This window comes from Epinephelus fuscoguttatus, linkage group LG4 (genome assembly GCF_011397635.1).
Source record: "Epinephelus fuscoguttatus linkage group LG4, E.fuscoguttatus.final_Chr_v1".
NCBI classification, from domain to species: domain Eukaryota; kingdom Metazoa; phylum Chordata; class Actinopteri; order Perciformes; family Serranidae; genus Epinephelus; species Epinephelus fuscoguttatus.
The window spans coordinates 40,132,643-40,150,017 of NC_064755.1; the positions used below are offsets into that span (position 1 = coordinate 40,132,643).

General features: G+C 42.8%; 1 protein-coding gene across 2 annotated transcripts in view; it reads left to right on the plus strand.

Moving 5' to 3' along the window:
• The window catches only part of LOC125888082 (neuronal acetylcholine receptor subunit alpha-7), an 85,119-nt gene that overhangs the window by 27,339 nt on the left and 40,405 nt on the right, over positions 1 to 17,375 (plus strand). For both annotated transcript variants that reach the window (XM_049575274.1, XM_049575275.1), the window contains exons 4-5: positions 1,419 to 1,463; positions 15,348 to 15,457. In XM_049575274.1, the coding sequence (XP_049431231.1) occupies positions 1,419 to 1,463; positions 15,348 to 15,457 (155 nt within the window). The remainder of the gene's footprint in view (positions 1 to 1,418; positions 1,464 to 15,347; positions 15,458 to 17,375) is intronic.

The following is a 17,375-nucleotide window of genomic DNA, read 5'->3' on the forward strand; positions in this document are numbered from 1 at the left end:
CAATTTGACAAATTCACCATGTAAATAGCAGCACACCAAGTGCAGACACACCTGGCTTTCAAAGAGAATGAGGGATTGCACTCTGATTGGTTGACTTCATGTGACGCCCACAACACACCTGTGACTATATAAGGGACTACATAAAACCCCTTTGCTCCTTGTGCCTTTCTTTGCACTCAGATTATGTGTTGTTTAACTTGTGAAGTGGAGGTGGACACGAGCCAAATGCACTCAAGACTGTCTGCTATGGATCGCTTTGATAGGACCCTCCATGTTTTATTGTTTAACAGTATTTTATCAAATTATATTTAATGTGTTTTTAGAAACTGATTAAAGGAAAAAGATCCTTTAGTGTCAAAGTCCCAGCATGAACCAAGCATGGATATCCTATATATCCTATATTCAGTATATCCTTTCGTCTTCTTCATATGAAATACAGAATGCTTGGTATTCATAGATCACACCCAAATCATCACAGGTTTTAGACGTCAGCAGTTAAATGGAGATCACCTGTAGCCAAATGGCTTCTCTCGATTGTTGTAAAAATACACACTTGTACGTGAAAAGTCCAACTTTTGGTGAGTCAGTAAAACTTTTACACCATAAGAGACAAAGATAAGAGTCCAAGCAATTCCATAAAAGTTGACTGAAAAGCAGAAGTCAGGGGAAAGATACAAGAAAAACTTGGACTGAAACCAGCAACATGTTCATCTGTCTCTCAAGACGTCCCATCTGTGTCTCTCAGCTCCAAGCCCATTCATTCCTACTGAAGTCACAAATCTTTAAAAGCATATATAAATTTCCATCATTGATTTCTTAAACAGCTGCTCACTGTAGTTTTCAATGGGAAAGGGTATTTTTGTTGGGTCTATTTCTAGTGGCGGATTAATCCACATTTGGTGCTCTGATGAGTACTTATGGTGTAAGTGGGATTGAGTCAAAATAAACTACAGTGTGTGTGTTCATACTAATGAAGGAACAACAGTGTGGCGCACTGACGTGTTTTAACAACAGGAAGAAGATCTATCAGACTCTAGACACACACTGAGTAGATACATTCAGTGTTGAACTAAGTGAAGGGCAGGTATCTATTAAATCATTATAACCTTTAATGTCTCACCTTGGGGGAATCTCCCTCCTCCTGCAGGGCAGCCGCTTGCTTACAAAGCCTCATCTTTTAATTCTCTCAGTACGCTCGGCTACCTGAGCATGAATTAACAGGGCGGACATTCATCAAACTGACGTTATTCATATTCATCCTCGCCTCTGCTGGTGCACTGCTGTCTTTAAGATTAATTTAAAAGGATGAAAGAACGAGAGGAGAGAGGACAGAACCATGACTGCGATGAATCAGAGGGTCTTTAGTTCATCAGCAAACAGAACAAACACTGATTGTTTTGTTGTTTTTCTGCTTTTAGGATGAGAAGAATCAGGTGCTGACCACCAACATCTGGCTGCAGCTGGTGAGTTTTCTTCTTGACTTTGCTGTTTGAGTTCAAACATGTCAAAGTAAGTGTTTATGACTCCCCAAAAACTGTTCCTCTGTTCTGTTGCACCTCCTCAGTATCAGTTTAATCTACACCCTTTATCTTGTGTTCCTATCTGTTGTCCTGTTACATCAGTATATTATCTATGATCTTAGTGAAACATCCTGAACCTTAGAGCAGAGAGCATTGTGTGTGTATTTGTCACTGTTGTGTGTTTCCCATACAGTAAGCATCATTTCTTGAATGTTGTTAGAAGTTTTAAGAACCACTGCTAGAACTTTTCCAAAAAGTCTTTCCAGGATTTCTCACCGACATTATGTAACTGTGTCGATGGCCTAAAACCTTGTGTTAGTCTTGGGGAAACAAAATACACACTCCATTTTGTCTTGCAGCCACATGCTAAGAATCATAATGAAGAGATATATTAGACCAATAAGAGATTAACAAGATTTAGGAGTCCAAATTGATGGCTCTCAGAGGCTGTACAGACACACTCATTTTTACTTAATCAAACTTTTCAGGAAGTCAGCTGCATAAAATTCAGTTTTTGACATCAATAAACATTAGTGAGTCAAGTCAATTTTATTTATATAGCTGAATGTCACAAATTTGCCTCAAGGGTCTTTATCAGCTGTGCAGCATGTGACACCCTCTGTCCATAGACCCTCAATTTAGATGACGGAAAACTCCCCAAAAGAACGTTTAACAGGGAAAAACAAAAAGAAGAAAGAAACCTCAGGAAGAGCGACTGAGGAAGACTTCCTCTCCCTGGATGGACAGACAGGAAATTGATTGCTGTGTGTACAGAATAACTAACATCACAAAATAACAGTATGGACAATGACAGAACTATCAGTCCAGTCACCACAAGAAAATGTTGGTACTGTGTTTTTCGCAAACCAAAATAACATTTCATTTGTACCTTTCATATGTATCATATCAACATTTCTAAAGTGACGTAGTATGTGCGCTGACGTTGACATCAAGAGGTGGATTGGATGGTGTATGGTGTGTGACCTTGGTTCTGTTTGAGACCAGCAAATAACAAAGGGTGGTTGTTTTTTACCAAGACATTGCTGTGTTTCCAGCCGTGATTGTGCTGATGAAAAGCAGGTGTTTAAAGCCAAAATATGATCTTCCCCAACCCTAACCATGTGGTTTTTGTGCATCATTAGACGTTTGAGGTTCTGATGTTGGGTGACCAAAATTCAATGTCAGGACAACATCCAACGCCAACATGAATTTAATGTAGAGTGTATAAGAATGGGAAAACATCAAGCAGCTTCAGTAATAACAATAGTACTGTACCTCTGCAGAGGGGAGAATTCGACAGATCGACAGACTTTACAGTGTTAGTTATCTGTTCATTTTAAAGTACTCCACAGGGGGGAGGTACTACTAAAAGGTTCTGAATGCACCATGTAGAGCATTAATGTAGCAGCAAATCACTATTTGCTATGTAAAGATACAGTGGAGTAATGGCGTCCTGAGCAGAGAATGACGTCACACTTCCTCTGTGCGTGTTGTAATCTGAGCTTCTCTGTGGTTTCCCTGCCGGGCACCAACATTTTTAGATGTTGATATTTGGTTGAATTTAGGTTGGGACGTGAGGTGACCAAAATTCAATGTCAGGACGTCACATGCCATCGTCAGGTTAACATAAAATGCAGACGTCAGATGACAATGATATTTTCTTGGTTTGAAAGCAGCTGTGCAGAGCTTTACGTTTTTGTTGATTATAGTGCCCCCTTTTGGTCAAAGCGGTATGACACCCACAGCCTGGTGTCGTAAAATTCCGACTGCAGCCAGCATTCGGCTTCATTCGTAAAATCTCGACTGCAACCGGCAATTACCGCATGCATTTGTTTTGGAGAGCGAGAGGAAAATCATAATGCTCTGCTGTAGCTCTGAATTTCTTATAAACTGAGGACAACTGCCTGCTGTGTATTTGTGTTCATGGTCACAGTCACAGATAATTTTGTGGCGTTTGTTGTGACGTTAAAAGCGGTTCACATCAGCTAACGTTACATTTAGCTTGCTTATAACTTCCATGTTATCATATATTGAAGTGAAACAACGTCTAACAAGTTGCAGTATATTCTCTAAATAAAAACAAAAATTACATACCTGTCAATTAGGAAAAGGGCCAACTCGAGATCAGTTTTAAAACCTTTCAAATCTCTCAGCTCTCTCCACTTGGTGAATGCCCGACCGAGGTTTACACGCGTTTGGGCTCGAGCCCTATCACTGTCCCGTTTAGCCTTCTTCTGTTCTTCTGTTCTTTTTCTTTGAGATGGTGCTCCTTCTTTATCCGCCATGACATCGAAAGTACAACCAAGTCCTTATAGATACATCTGGTAAAACTGTTATGTGTTCAGCAATGCCAGTTGCGTACCGCTTACTCGAAGAACACTCTCTGTAAACACGGCTCTTCTTCTTCTCTCAATTTATTGGCGGATTGCAAACAGGTGCATACCACCTACTGTACAAGAGACTACTCCCTACTACATGTCATTTAGCCTGTTTCTTATATCCTACTCGTAAACACGGCTCCTTCTTCTTCTGTGGTTTAATGGCTGCGGGAGTGCAGACTTACTTCTGCCTCCGGGTGCTGTATTCTGGTTTGCTGAGTTCTGCTGTGTCCGACCCGACCGAGGCTACGCTAAATAGCCATGTAGAGAAAGGCTTTTTTGTCGCTGTTGGGTTCAAATAAATATGCGGATCTTCAAGGGGGGGTGATACGAACAAGGGACAGTTTTATAAATGGTAAAAAGTTCCACACAGCTGCTTTAAGTTGTGTCCAACATCTTCCAAAGGTCTCGTGCTAACACCATCATAATGTAGATTAAAGACATTTAGTCAAGAGGTGTGGACAAAAAAACATTTTTATTTGAACCAAAATTATAAGTCTGTCCGACGTCTTTCTGACATCATATTGACTTCTGGTGCCAGCTGGGTTGTTGTGGCAGACAGTACGGCCACATTCTCATGTTAGTGCCAGTGTGTATCTCACTGGCTAGCTCATTGCTGCCACTCTGCACGGCACTTACACTGCAATTACCACTGGCATGAAGATGGCATTGTTATGGAAGCATAGCCCCACCCACTTAACTCTGTCAGCACTGTTGCCGTTGCGTATGCTCGAGCCACACTGTCAGGATGACGATGCATGACAGCTACCTTGCTGAACTGTGAGGAAAAAATAGGCAGGACTCCTGTTCTATAGATGTTCTGCAGCAGAGAAGCAGCCGAGATGCACCTGAGCAGTGCTGTTTACGCAGGCAGTGTGGTGTGCGGTGTGTTAGTGCTGTGTATGGAGCCCCATTAGTTGCTAGCCACCAGCTCAGCCAACACCATGTTGGGAACCATGTGCAAAGAACTCATACGCTTGGCATAGAGCCCCTCTAAAACAGATTCAGACTTTGGTCCCTGTGGTTGAAAGTTAAGTTGCTAAAACATTTCCTGGCTTTCTGGTTACTGCAGCAGAGGCAGGCTAGTAGCATTTCTCCAGAGAACTTGGGCCTTTGTGTATAAACTAACTCAGTCCAATCACATCAGCCTCTAGTGGCCATTAGTGGTTCTGCACCTTTATGTGTTTGTGCTTTTATTTTTCAGCCATGGCTGTGGACAGTTAAGAGTTTGTTTAATGATCCATAACTCAGAGGTAATGGATCATCAGTGGGTGAAAATCTCCACCCAGCCTCCCTCTGCTGTCAGGCTGCTCTCCTGGCTTCTGACTACAGGAAATTAAATCACTCCCAGCCATTACAGATGGGTCTATTTGTGCCGCTCAGGCCGCCAGGGCTGCTGTGTAAACTGACTCTAGGGAAAGAAACTAAGTAAACATTGATAATAAATGGAAGCCTGCAGCCGCATCATCCCATCCTTCCTTCAGTTCAGCTTCCAGAGAGACTCTGGAGGAATCACACAACTCCAGCTCTGGTATTTGACCCAGATAAGTTTGCTGTGATGGAGAAAAACTGGATCCAGCAGGCAGTGAACAGAGTGCCAACTTCTGTCTCTGCTTCCACAAATACTTCATCTTGTGTTCTGCTGCTTGCTCTGTCAGAGCCGACACCTCCTGCACTCTGACGCTTCACACCTTTGTGATGTCAGCTCCTGCTTCTTCTTTGTTCTTTTTAACTCATGGTATGAAACGCTGCTACTCTCTGCCGTTTGTCGGGCAGGACAGACTCTGGTGTGAATGTCAGAGCTAATGGATAGCGTAGGAATTCATTTAGAAAGCTTCCTAAACCCATTTCATGCAGCTGTCCAAATTTAATTAGGTTTCATATCAGGTCCTGTGGAATGTGTGTTTGTAAAGTGGCGATGCACTAATCCGCCTTAATCTGCTCCTCTCTGATGGAAAGGTTGGTTCTTCCCCAGAGGCTCGGCATTTCCTCTCTGCAGCACCCTCCCAGGACCAACTAGTCTTTTGGCTTAATTTAATTTGGCGTTCCTTCTCCTTCTTTTTCTCCTCCTCTTCCTCCTCCTCCTCCTCCTCTGCTCATTGTCTTTTTTTGTGAAGGGGATGAATGTCTGGAAGCGAGAGGAAACATTTCTGTGTGGGTTTCTTAATGTCAGAGTATTACTGCAGCTTTTGGAAGTTTCTCTCCTGGCAAACAAGAAAATTTTGACTCGCTGGCAGACTAAAAAAAGAATCAACATTAACATTTTGGAGCAGATTTCTTCCTTCAGGCGCTCATGGAGACCTGCTCCAGGTTTCAATTACTTTGTGGAGCATTGTTTTTATTTACAAGCTGTTGGAACCCAGACGCATATTATCCACTGAGCACATGTATTAACACATAAAATTCACAATTCTCAAATGAGACAAAAGGAAAATGTAAAAGCAAAGACGAGAGACAGGATTTAGGAAGTTTAAAAATGAACAGAGCACACAGGTATTACATTTACCATGGTTACCATGTTACCATGTCGTGGTGAAGAAGGAGCTGAGCCAGGAGGCAAGGCTTTTGATTTACTGGTCCATCTACGTCCCAACCCTCAGCTATCGTCATGAGCCATGCGTAATGACCGAAAGAATGAAATTGCATGTACAAGCAGCCACAATGAGTTTCCTCCATGGGTGTCTGGGCTCAGCCTTAGAGATAAGGTAAGGAGCTCAGACATCTGGAGGGAGCTAGGAGTAGAGGCGCTGCTCCTTCGTGTAGAAAGGGGTCAGTGGAGGTGGTTCAAGCATCTGATCAGGATCCTCCTGGGCGCCTCCTGTTAGCGGGCATGTCCCACGGGTAGGAGGCCCCGGGGCAGACCCAGAACACACTGGAAGGATTATATATCTCATCTGGCCTGGGAACGCCAGGAGGAGCTGGAAAGCGTTGCTGAGGAGAGGGGCGTCTGGAATGCTTTACTTGACCTGCTACCCCCATGACCCTGCCCCAGATAAGCAGATAAAAATGGGTGGATGGATGGATGGATGGATGGATGGATGGATGGATGGATGTTTAGCATGTTAGCATGCTAATTAGCTAATTATTCAGTGAACACAGAGCCCAGCTGAGGCTGATGGGAATGTCATTAGCTCTGCAGATATTCAACCCAAACGCCAGAAGAAAATGTTGGTATTGTTAATTTCCACAAACCTTGTATATGTTGCATTTATACATTATTATGCAGCAGATACATTTCAACTTAACAGCGCTGGGGTTAGGGTGTGATCAGGTTTAGACACAAAAAAATTTGGTCATGGTCATGATCATGTTTTGGCTTAAAATACTCAGATTCGGGGGCACAATCCCAGCTTGAAATGCAGCAATGTCTGTAAAAAACAGTGGCTTTTGTAGCACTGTCCCTGTTGGAAAAACAGTGATGGGTAGCTACAAAACACCCATGTTTGGTTGCTAAAAAGTCACTGGAAACAGTCTCAAACAGTGGTCTGCAGCTTGGCAAGCTGGGTGCCATGCCATCCACCATCCCCTACACCTCCCAATGACATATCCACAGAAATAGAGGGAGACCAGATCAAAACCTTGTGTCTTTACAATATCTGCTGAGCATTTTAATGGTTATATTTTGGTTACTCGAAGTACATGCTTAAAGATTATGTATGTGACATTCAGAGTATTAATTTAGCAGCAAACCCCTTTTTTTCCTATGTATAGATATAGTGGGTTAATGGTGTCCTGAGCAGAGAGTCACACTCCCTCTGTGTGTGTTGTGATCTGAGCTTCTCTGTGGTTCGTTGTGGTGAGACAGATGCTATGTTCATGCACATGTGTATCCCACTGCCTTGCCAGTGGCTGCCGCTCTGCACTGTGGTCATACGGCAGTAGCCGCTGATATCAGGACAGCAGCGTAATACACTCTGAATTTTACATAGATATTCAGAAAGTTGATGCGGGCGCTTAACCGGTCTGTTGTCGTGAAGAGGGAGCTTAGCCAGAAAGTGAAGCTCTCGATTTACCGGTTGATCTACGTCCCAACCCTCACCTATGGTCACGAGCTCTGGGTAGTGACCGAAAGAACAAGATCGAGTACAAGCGGCCGAAATGAGTTTCCTCCGCAGGGTGGCTGCGCTCAGCCTTAGAGATAGGGTGAGGAGCTTGGACATCCAGGAGGGACTCGGAGTAGAGCCGCTGCTCCTCCACATCGAGAGGAGCCAGTTGAGGTGGTTCGGGCATCTGGTAAGGATGCCTTCTGGACGCCTCCCTTGGGAGGTGTTTCGGGCATGTCCAACCGGGAGGAGACCTCGGGGCCGCCCCAGGACACACTGGAGGGATTACATCACCCGGCTGGCCCGGGAACGCCTCGGGGTTCCCTCGGAAGAGCTGACGGAGGTGGCTGGGGAGAGGACTGTCTGGGCTTCTTTGCTGAGGCTGCTGCCCCCGCGACCCGGAGCCGGATAAGCGGAGGACGACGAGTACGAGTATTCAGAAAGTTACCTCAGCACAAGATAGGACCTGTTGACTTTTAAAGTATCTCACTAAAACCACCATCTTCCTGTGTGTGTCTTATTCACCCCGACCCCCTCTGTATAACTTCTCTGTGTTATAGGAACATCCCACTTCTTGTACTGGAGTTTAAAAAAGCATGTATCCTGTTGTCAGCACGAGATGAGTGTTAAAATTCAACCAAGTACAGTTCAAATTCCCGTCCCCCTGAGAATGAGCCATTTTTATTTTGGGCAAATGGGTTTTCTTGTAGCACTTTTGATTTGAATGATCCCCTGACATTTCCTGCAGCGCCATCATAAAGAGAATTTTTGCATTTTAAGCTTTCAGTAGGCCTCTGAGGAATCTAAACCCTCAGTCTGCTTTTGGCTCCTGTGACAGTCTTTTTTTTTTGTCTCTTTTGGTGTCGACAGCGACTCTTCACATGTTGTTGAAAAGAAAGAATTAAAATGCCCTCAGAGATCTGAAAATAGCCAATAACTCTGTCAGGGAGGACAATCCTATTAGAAAGTGCAGAATTAAACCAGAATTAATGTAATGATGAAGTTGAAGTTTAACAGCACTGTCGAGGATGGATCTCTGTGCAGTTTTTCATCCCTTTTTGAATCTTTTTGATCTCATTGCATCAGCTCAACTTCAGTCCTTTTTAGTGTGCAGGTTTCTTTAGGTCTCGTCATGTTCGGACTCTTTGAGCCTTTGAACCTCTTAAGACATGAGATGAGAGAGCGCAGTCGTCTTCGCCTGCTCATAGAAAATACATGTTAGCTCTTGATATGAGACCGTTTCTCATCTCGCTTCTGATATCTGGACTCTTTGAGCTCTCGCTTTCTGTTGTTACTGTGTTAAATGGAAAACTGTTTTTTAATTTGATGACTACAGAAGCTTTTTTTAGTTTCAATCAAATTGTTTTTGATTGTTTTGCACATATCAAATAGAAAATGTGTCTGTGAGTGCTGCCATTCTGTGAGACTAAAGCTCTTTGAGGTGACATGCTTTGATTCAAGGCTCTGGCTAATGTTAGCTACATAAACATGAACTTGAAGCCACAGCTGTGAGCCTTTCACTTTGGTTAGCAGATGGCTACACTATTGGCAGCAACATCTCTGAAACACCACTGATATTGACACGTGTTTTATTTAGTTTATTGTCAGACTCCATCCAGCTTCTTTTTTGGGTTGCTTTGCAGCCAATGCTGGAATTGCAACTTTTTCTGCAGGAATCTCATCCATTGAAGCAGGCTTTTACAATCTGAAGGGACGTGGATGCACACCTGCATTTATAGAACAGCCAACAGGAATGGCCTTCCTCTAAAATGACCTGTGATTGGCCAAAGTGTCCTGTCACAGCTCAAGTGGGATTTACACTTCTGCATCAAATCAACAGCATGACCTACACCGTAGCCTGACGTGCACCTCCCCAGAAATGTAACGCAGACCTCCTGTCTATTTCTATAAGCTGACACCATTTCCCTCAATGGAAACAAAGCTTTTATTCAATTTTATTTCACAGATTAGAAACAATAAATTGTGAAGACAATAAAGCCTAAAGACACAAAGACACATCACCGCACAAGTATAAATGCTCACAACGGCGTAGGCCACATGTGTAGGGTACAGCATAGGCTCTGCATAGAGCTGACAAGAATAAATCTGCCTTTAGATTTTCGAAAGCCAAAGAATAGAGCCAAGAGGAAGTGCAAAAGTCCAGTTTTCTTTCAAAGCACTTCATCATAATACAATATCAGTCCCTTCAGGATTTCACAGGTTGTTTTTAAGATTGGTGCCACATGAAATGTCTGATTTCAGGGCCGCTGCTCAAAAAAATTGCGATGCATGTTGAGATGTTTATAGACACTTTTTTTGTTTGTTTGTTTGTTTGTTTGTTAGTTTGTCTTCTTTGTCAGTTTTGATGACTGATGTCTTTCTCCCTGATTTTGTGTTTAGATGGGCGGATACAATTTCAGAGTTTAAAAAAACTCCCTACGTTGCAGAACCAATAGTAAATCCGCAGGGCGGTCCTTCGGTGGCTCGCTGAACTCTTGTGCTCGTAAACATAGTCTGACTGTGTTAAAAGTTTTAAACAAAGTCGCTGTAAGTCCTTCATTTCCACAATCTTGTGGACTGAGCACACGTTTGATAAAACAGAGTTAAATCTCTCGGCATCCATTTTCAAGCTCTCTGTGTGTTTGTTTCCTTGCGGATGAGAAAAGGGGGAGCGCGCATTTCAGGGAGGGCGTGTCCTTTTCAAAAATGCAAGAGGTGTTGCTTTGGTGCCAGCCGTTTTCTCCGGTGTGTTAAACACACTTTAGAAAGGAGTGTCCCCAGACTGTCAGAAGGCGGAGATCTCTGATTGTCTGGTGGCAAGTCTAACCTCATACCAACACCGTAACAGTTCAGCTTCTTTAACCTGTTAATAACTGTTGGGTAACATTAGCGGTTTAATGCTAACAGTTAGCCCTGTCACTGTGTGTGTGACTCTGTCCCAAGCACAGAGTTCTCATTCAGCAGCAGCAGTCACATGATAAACAGATACAGAGAGGGGCTGAGAGAATCACTGCGCTGCACGCAGCTCTGCAATAAAACGAGTCTTTACTCAACTTAAATAGTCAAATTTGCAGTAAAGTTGCAGTGATTGGACAAAATTGCAAATCGCACATGTTGACATCCTTAAATGACCACAGTATGCTCAAAGGTTATATGGGATTTTTGCCCAATGACGTCAAAATAAAACTGCCAACTCATCAGCTCTAACAGTAATTGGTAAATTTAATTTATTAATTTCATTGTTGTTCTGCTGCACAGTAAACGTAACATCCAAGTCATTGCAGCTCATTAACTCAGACTTCTGACTAATATGTTTCCATGTGACGCCTGATAAGTGCTGATATTTCTTTAGTTAACCAATATTTCAGAATTATTAGCCTGCATGTAAACTCACTGCTTCATGTTGAGGTGATGATGGAGATAAAAGTGACACTACGGAATTAAAAAAAAAACATTTTATGGTTCTTAATTCAAACCTTTTTTTAAAAAAAAAATTGAGGAACGTGAAGCATCAAATACATTTCAGAAAACATTTCGCATAAGTCTGCACCCTGGAAGTCATCAGATGTGTAGTTTGACATGAACTTCAGAGTCCTGTCTTGTGATTTTTGGGGGTGGGGGTTTCTCTGCAGCTGTGACAGTGGTGCTTTCAACACATTCCTCTGGGAAAACATTTCAGCTCAGTGACAGGAAGTAAACAAGCCCGAGAGAGATGTATGGGCGACCTTCAGCCATCAGCGCAGACCAAAGAGCTGCGAGAGGCTGGGAGATTGTAATGAGGAGCGAGCTGGCCACCAGAGCTGCGTATGCAAATGAAGCGTCAGCACAGTCCTGATGTTTGTTGGCAGCGTGTCCCTCTTTTCTCTCACAGCCGCTCCGTTAAGACACACACAGCTAACAATGGCTGTTACATAAGATCCATCAGTGTAATCTAGATTTCACCAGCTGAAATATGGAGGTCAAACACAGACGAGCTGCTGCTTATCAGCTGCTTTCAGACTTCGCTTCTGGACATGTTTACTCCTCTCACGCTCTTTATGGAGACCTAATTTCCATCTTTTTGTTCCCCAGAATATATTGTATGGAAAGCAATTTTGAAATTATGCCTCACTTCAGCCAAATATCCACCTAACAGACGAGTACTTTAGGATGTGATGAGAATGAGAAAGAAGCAGGCCTTATTTGTTTATTTTTCCTGTTTTTCCCCTTTTGTTTTTCACGACTTTATTTAACAGGGACAGCCCACATTAATAAACATTACGGTAAATGCACCAGATTTAGCCAATAGTGTATTATTTATAGTCTCTGGACAGATGTAACAAAGTCTCTCCAAGAAAAATACAAGATTAAAATTTAAAAAGCTTCTGAAATGGTTTCTGTGTGCTGAACACTGATTGAGTTAGTGTAATTTAAGACATAACAAAAGACATTATCATGATCCATTACCAGGTGCTAATTAAAACATGCAACACAGAAGCAGCAATACACAGCAAGTGATGAATATTAATGTCAATAGAAATATGGACGAAACAAGACAACGTTGTGCCACATTTCATTCACTCATTCATTTTTCGTAACTGCTTAACCTGTTAGTGTTCGCAGGGGGGCTGGAGCCTGTCCCAGGTGACACTGGGTGAGAGGCAGGGTTCACCCTGGACAGGTCACCAGACTATCACAGGGCTGACACATAGAGACAGACAACCATTCATACTCACATTCACACCTACGGACAAGTCACCAGTTAACCTGCATGTCTTTGGACTGTGGGAGGAAGCTGACGCAGGGAGAACAGGCAAACTCTGCACATTGCTCCTCCACCTCGGGGTTTGAACCAGCAACCCTCTTGCTATGAAGCAACAATGCTAACCACTGCACCGCCGTTCCACCCTGTACTATACACCGATCAGCCACAACACTCCACCCCCATTTTGTAGCGAAAACGCCTAAAATGACATACCCAAATTAAAATGACTGTAGCGTCTGAACCGCTCTGACTACATGCGTGCACGAGGTCTTGCCAGAAAGCAAACTCACTGAAGTTTCTTGTGAAAGTGTCAGAAACACTCTAGGTGATACAGAGACAGAGTAATGGGCCTCTGAAGTCAGTAAAAAATTGAAGATTTTGCCTAAAATAAAATAAAAAATGATTTTCAGGATGAATAACTGTCTGTGGCTTCATCTGAGCAGGTACATGACACTGTGGGGCTGTAGGCACACTATCAATGAACATTTGTTTCAAATTTGAAGAAGATTGTTCAAAGTATGACCATTCTACAGTGTTTTTTCCATGCAAAGATCCAGGCGGAGCTCCAAATGACAGAGCGCTCACTCCGCTTCAAAACAGTACTATCAGTGATCAAACAACACTCAGTGAATAACATTGATCGTTTTGTTACAGTGGAATATTCCATTGGGAAACCTTGGGTCCTGGCATTCACGTAAATGCTACCTGATGCGCTCCAACCACCCAAACAGCATTGAAGACCAAGTAAACCAAAAATAGGAGACAATGCGCTCAACTCACAGAAACAAAAAACTGGATGCTGAATTCTAAATAAAGTGTAAAATTCAAAAAGATGAGAGGAACAGCACTCCAAGTTTATCAATTTTTTTTTTGCCACACAGACGTTTCAGGTCTGGCTCTTCTTCAGTGTGCTCTGGCAAAACAATACAACAGCATGCACAGGTGCGCTTAATTATAAATCAACCCGACTGACGCAGCTTGTAAATCACAGTAGTGGGAGTCAATTGGTGGCTAAGTCACGTGACCATGCAAAAGAAAAGAATTAACAACAAAAATAAACCTAATGAGGATTACACACAATTCATAAAAAACATGCAAATGAGATTTCCTCATTTAAATCCATAGGGATAATTGTGTCTAAGAAATGGATCAAATATGTCTCTCTCTGAAGCACTATCTTATCCCTGTTACCACCTCTGCGTGACATGTTAACCGTCTCAATGCCCATGTAATGTAGTTCACTTACAGTGTGTTTATGACTATTAAAGTGTCTTGCAACGGAGGATTTTTCGTCATTATTACGAATGGAACACTTGTGTTCGCAGATTCTGGTTTTTAACTCACATTTTGTTTTACCAACATAATATAAATCGCACAGACATTTTAACAGATAAACAACATGTTTTGTGTTGCATGTGATTCTGCCTCTGACTTTGATGTCAGCTCCGGACTTTGGATGAGAAAATGTGTTACCTTTGATCATAGAGTACCAGTGTACACAATTATGACATGGAAAATTTCCAGAAGGAATTTTAGACATGAAATGAGTAGGTCTCTGAGACAAATCTGACCTCACAAGGTAATCTCGTAGATTGACAGATCTTTTATTAAAATATCTTGGTGGAGTAGAGAATGCAGCACCAGTCAGTGGGTCGCTATCCAATATGTGCCAATATCTACTCACAAGACACAGACCAAGTAAACCCCCTTTTGGCAACGGCACTGGTCGATGGCAGTGACCTCCCAAGAGGACAATGCACCATGCCACACCACAATAGCTGCTCAGGAATGACCTGAGGAATGGAACAAAGAGCTCAAGGCAGGTATTTTCTTGGCCTTCAAATACCCCAGATCCCAATCTGGTCGAACATCTGAGGAATGTGCTGGTACCCGAGGGGTACCCCAGATCCATGCTGGGTCCTCCTCGGACCGGACTTGGCTCTGACTTGTTAAGGAATGGACACAGAACCTCTGGAGGGTGTCCTGTAGTGTCTGGCACCAATGCGTCGGCTTCTGATGTTTTAGGTCCTGTGGGTTGTGAGGTGGGGTACCAGCACATCCCACAGATATTGGTTGGTCAGACTGGGATTTGGGGAATTTGGAGGCCGGGTCAATACCTTGAGGTCTCTGTTATGTTCCTCAGGCCACTCCTGAGCAGTTATTGTGGTGAGGTATGGCATATTGTCCTGTTTGGGGGCCACTGTTACTGAGGAGTACTGTTACCATGAGGGCGGGTACCTGGTCAGCACTGGTGTTTATTCATGTGGAGCATGTCAGGTGGCAACCACATGAATGTCAGAACCCAAAGTTTCCCAACAGAACATTGCACTGTAACAAGATGATCAATGTTGTTCACTTCACCTGTCAGTGATTTTAATGTTTTGGCTGATCGGTGTATGTTATGAGGCACTAATTGAGAAACACAGAAGACTACAGTAAAGAATTAAAAAGTCTGAGGTTTCATTTTCACTTTGCACACAGCTAAAAGCAAATGGTAACGTCAAAAACATTTTTAAGTGACAGAAAACATCACTTCTATGTGCACAAGAGACTGAAACAACAAAAAAAATGTGTGTGTGGATACAGAGTTGGTGTGAAAATTAGTATTAATATTAATGTGTGTGTGTGTGTGTGTGTGTGTGTGTGTGTTTTGTTGTTTCAGTACTGGACAGATTCCTACCTGCAGTGGAACATGTCTGACTATCCAGGTGTGACCAACGTCAGATTCCCAGACAGTCAGATCTGGAGGCCTGACATCCTGCTGTACAACAGGTACGAGCCCTCACTGCTGCACACACTGCTTCACTGTGAGCTCTGACTTTATCTGAGCTGCACTTTAACTGAACACTCTGCTTTTTATCTGTTGGAACATTTAACTTGGAACTATTCTTATTTTTGTAATGTCGCTAGTGACGAGACTTACGGTGGCGTGATGGTGAAAGTGTTTCCTTTAAAGTTGCGAAGACAGCACCAGTTTACACCTGAATTGTTTAAAATTTCTGGAAAAACTTGCGACGTTAAATAATTTTAATATACTTGACAAAACAATCTCAACTCAAGTTCCATGTACTCTTTCAATCTGGAGCTTTCAACAGATTTACAATGTCTTTATAAGCAGAAAGAAGACAAAGAGTTACTCTGTCATATATACACAAGCCCGAAATACACACACATGCACAAACAGGCCCTATACAAGCTGTAAATGGAGGGATGTCTCAGTGAGGGGACTGCCCATGGAAAGGCAACCCAAGCAGTTAGGGGTTTGGTGCCATATCAATGACATCACTTGCATTATTTGAAGTCACTTGTTTTATGATGGCACTGAATATTCATGCCTGTGAAATTCTGCGTACTCAGTTTTCTTCTTTAAATATAAAAAGTCAGAAAAGAACAATCCTGTTGACGAGGGAAACTTCTTGGACGGGCATCCAACCTCTTTTTTTATTAAACCCCAGACGACACATTGCTCGGATCAGTTTGTCTCCGGTGGATTGAGGATGTTTTAGTTCACGGTGAGACGCCCTGAACGAGGCTAAAGACAGCTCACTCAGTTCGTTTTCATCCCTCAGTTCTGATTCAGTAAACAAGCTAATTCAGCTAATTCCCTCCTGAAGATCAGTCCTCTCCCTGTCAGGATTAATACCTCACTGTTAACTCACACATCAGAGCTGCTGGCTGTGGGAGGCTCGCTGCTGGATGCTGACGAGCGTTTCAGCTCATTAAGTGAGCGGTGTTTAGGAGCGCAGTGTATGTGTGTGGGGGAGGCGAGGGGTGCCATCAGAGGGAATATTGACCTGGTTGGCGTTAATGAGAGGGGGCCAGTGAACGGCGCCACAGTCTGACTTTGAATTATTATTTGGGCACGGGGTCAACTTTACAGCACACTTACTGTAGTTTTACTTCAGAGTTTTCTTCTTTGAGCCAACATGCTCCTCCGCCCACTCAGTCCAGTTTGTACGTATCCTGAGAAAAGCGAACGTTTCTGGATGATACACAGCAAAGTTATGTTCAGCTGTTAACTTTGTTTTTTAACATGTTGGAAGCAGGTTAACATTGGTGACTCTAATGTTTTTATCTCCAGCTTTCAGTGTTTCTTGTATCAATGCTGGAGTTTTGAGCCCAAAAATTATATGTATTTTTGAGTTTAAGATAAAGAAAACATAGTGATATATTGGCTGAAAACAAACTTGCTGATACTGACCCCTTAAATAAAAACAGAGTGGGACATTTCACAATTAGAAAATCTGAGTTTTCTGGTGGATAAACTGTGATGGATAAACTGGGCCCTATGTGAACCATCTATAGCATTTAGGGCTCTAAACGACCACTTTTTGCTAGTTACACAGTGCATAATCTGGGTGCTAAGAAAGGCACAAGGGGCAAAGAGGTTGCATTTAGTCAGTTAATCATTCATAGGTATATTTTGAGTGTAACATGAATTCAACCAATCAGAGCGTCATCTCCCTTTAAAAGTCAGTTGCGCACTGCTATCCTCATGGCAGCTCTGGCAAAATGGAGGAGCGAGCAGTGCAGAAGGTGTAATGTCACTACAGCAAATATAGTGGGACATTTAAAGTGGCTAAAGTAAAAACTGTGGTTACAAACTTGTCAAAAGAAACAGACCCAAACATCTAGCTTCTGAAATAGTCACTGAAGTTACACTGTTCCTCGTGTGTAAATGGGCACAGCG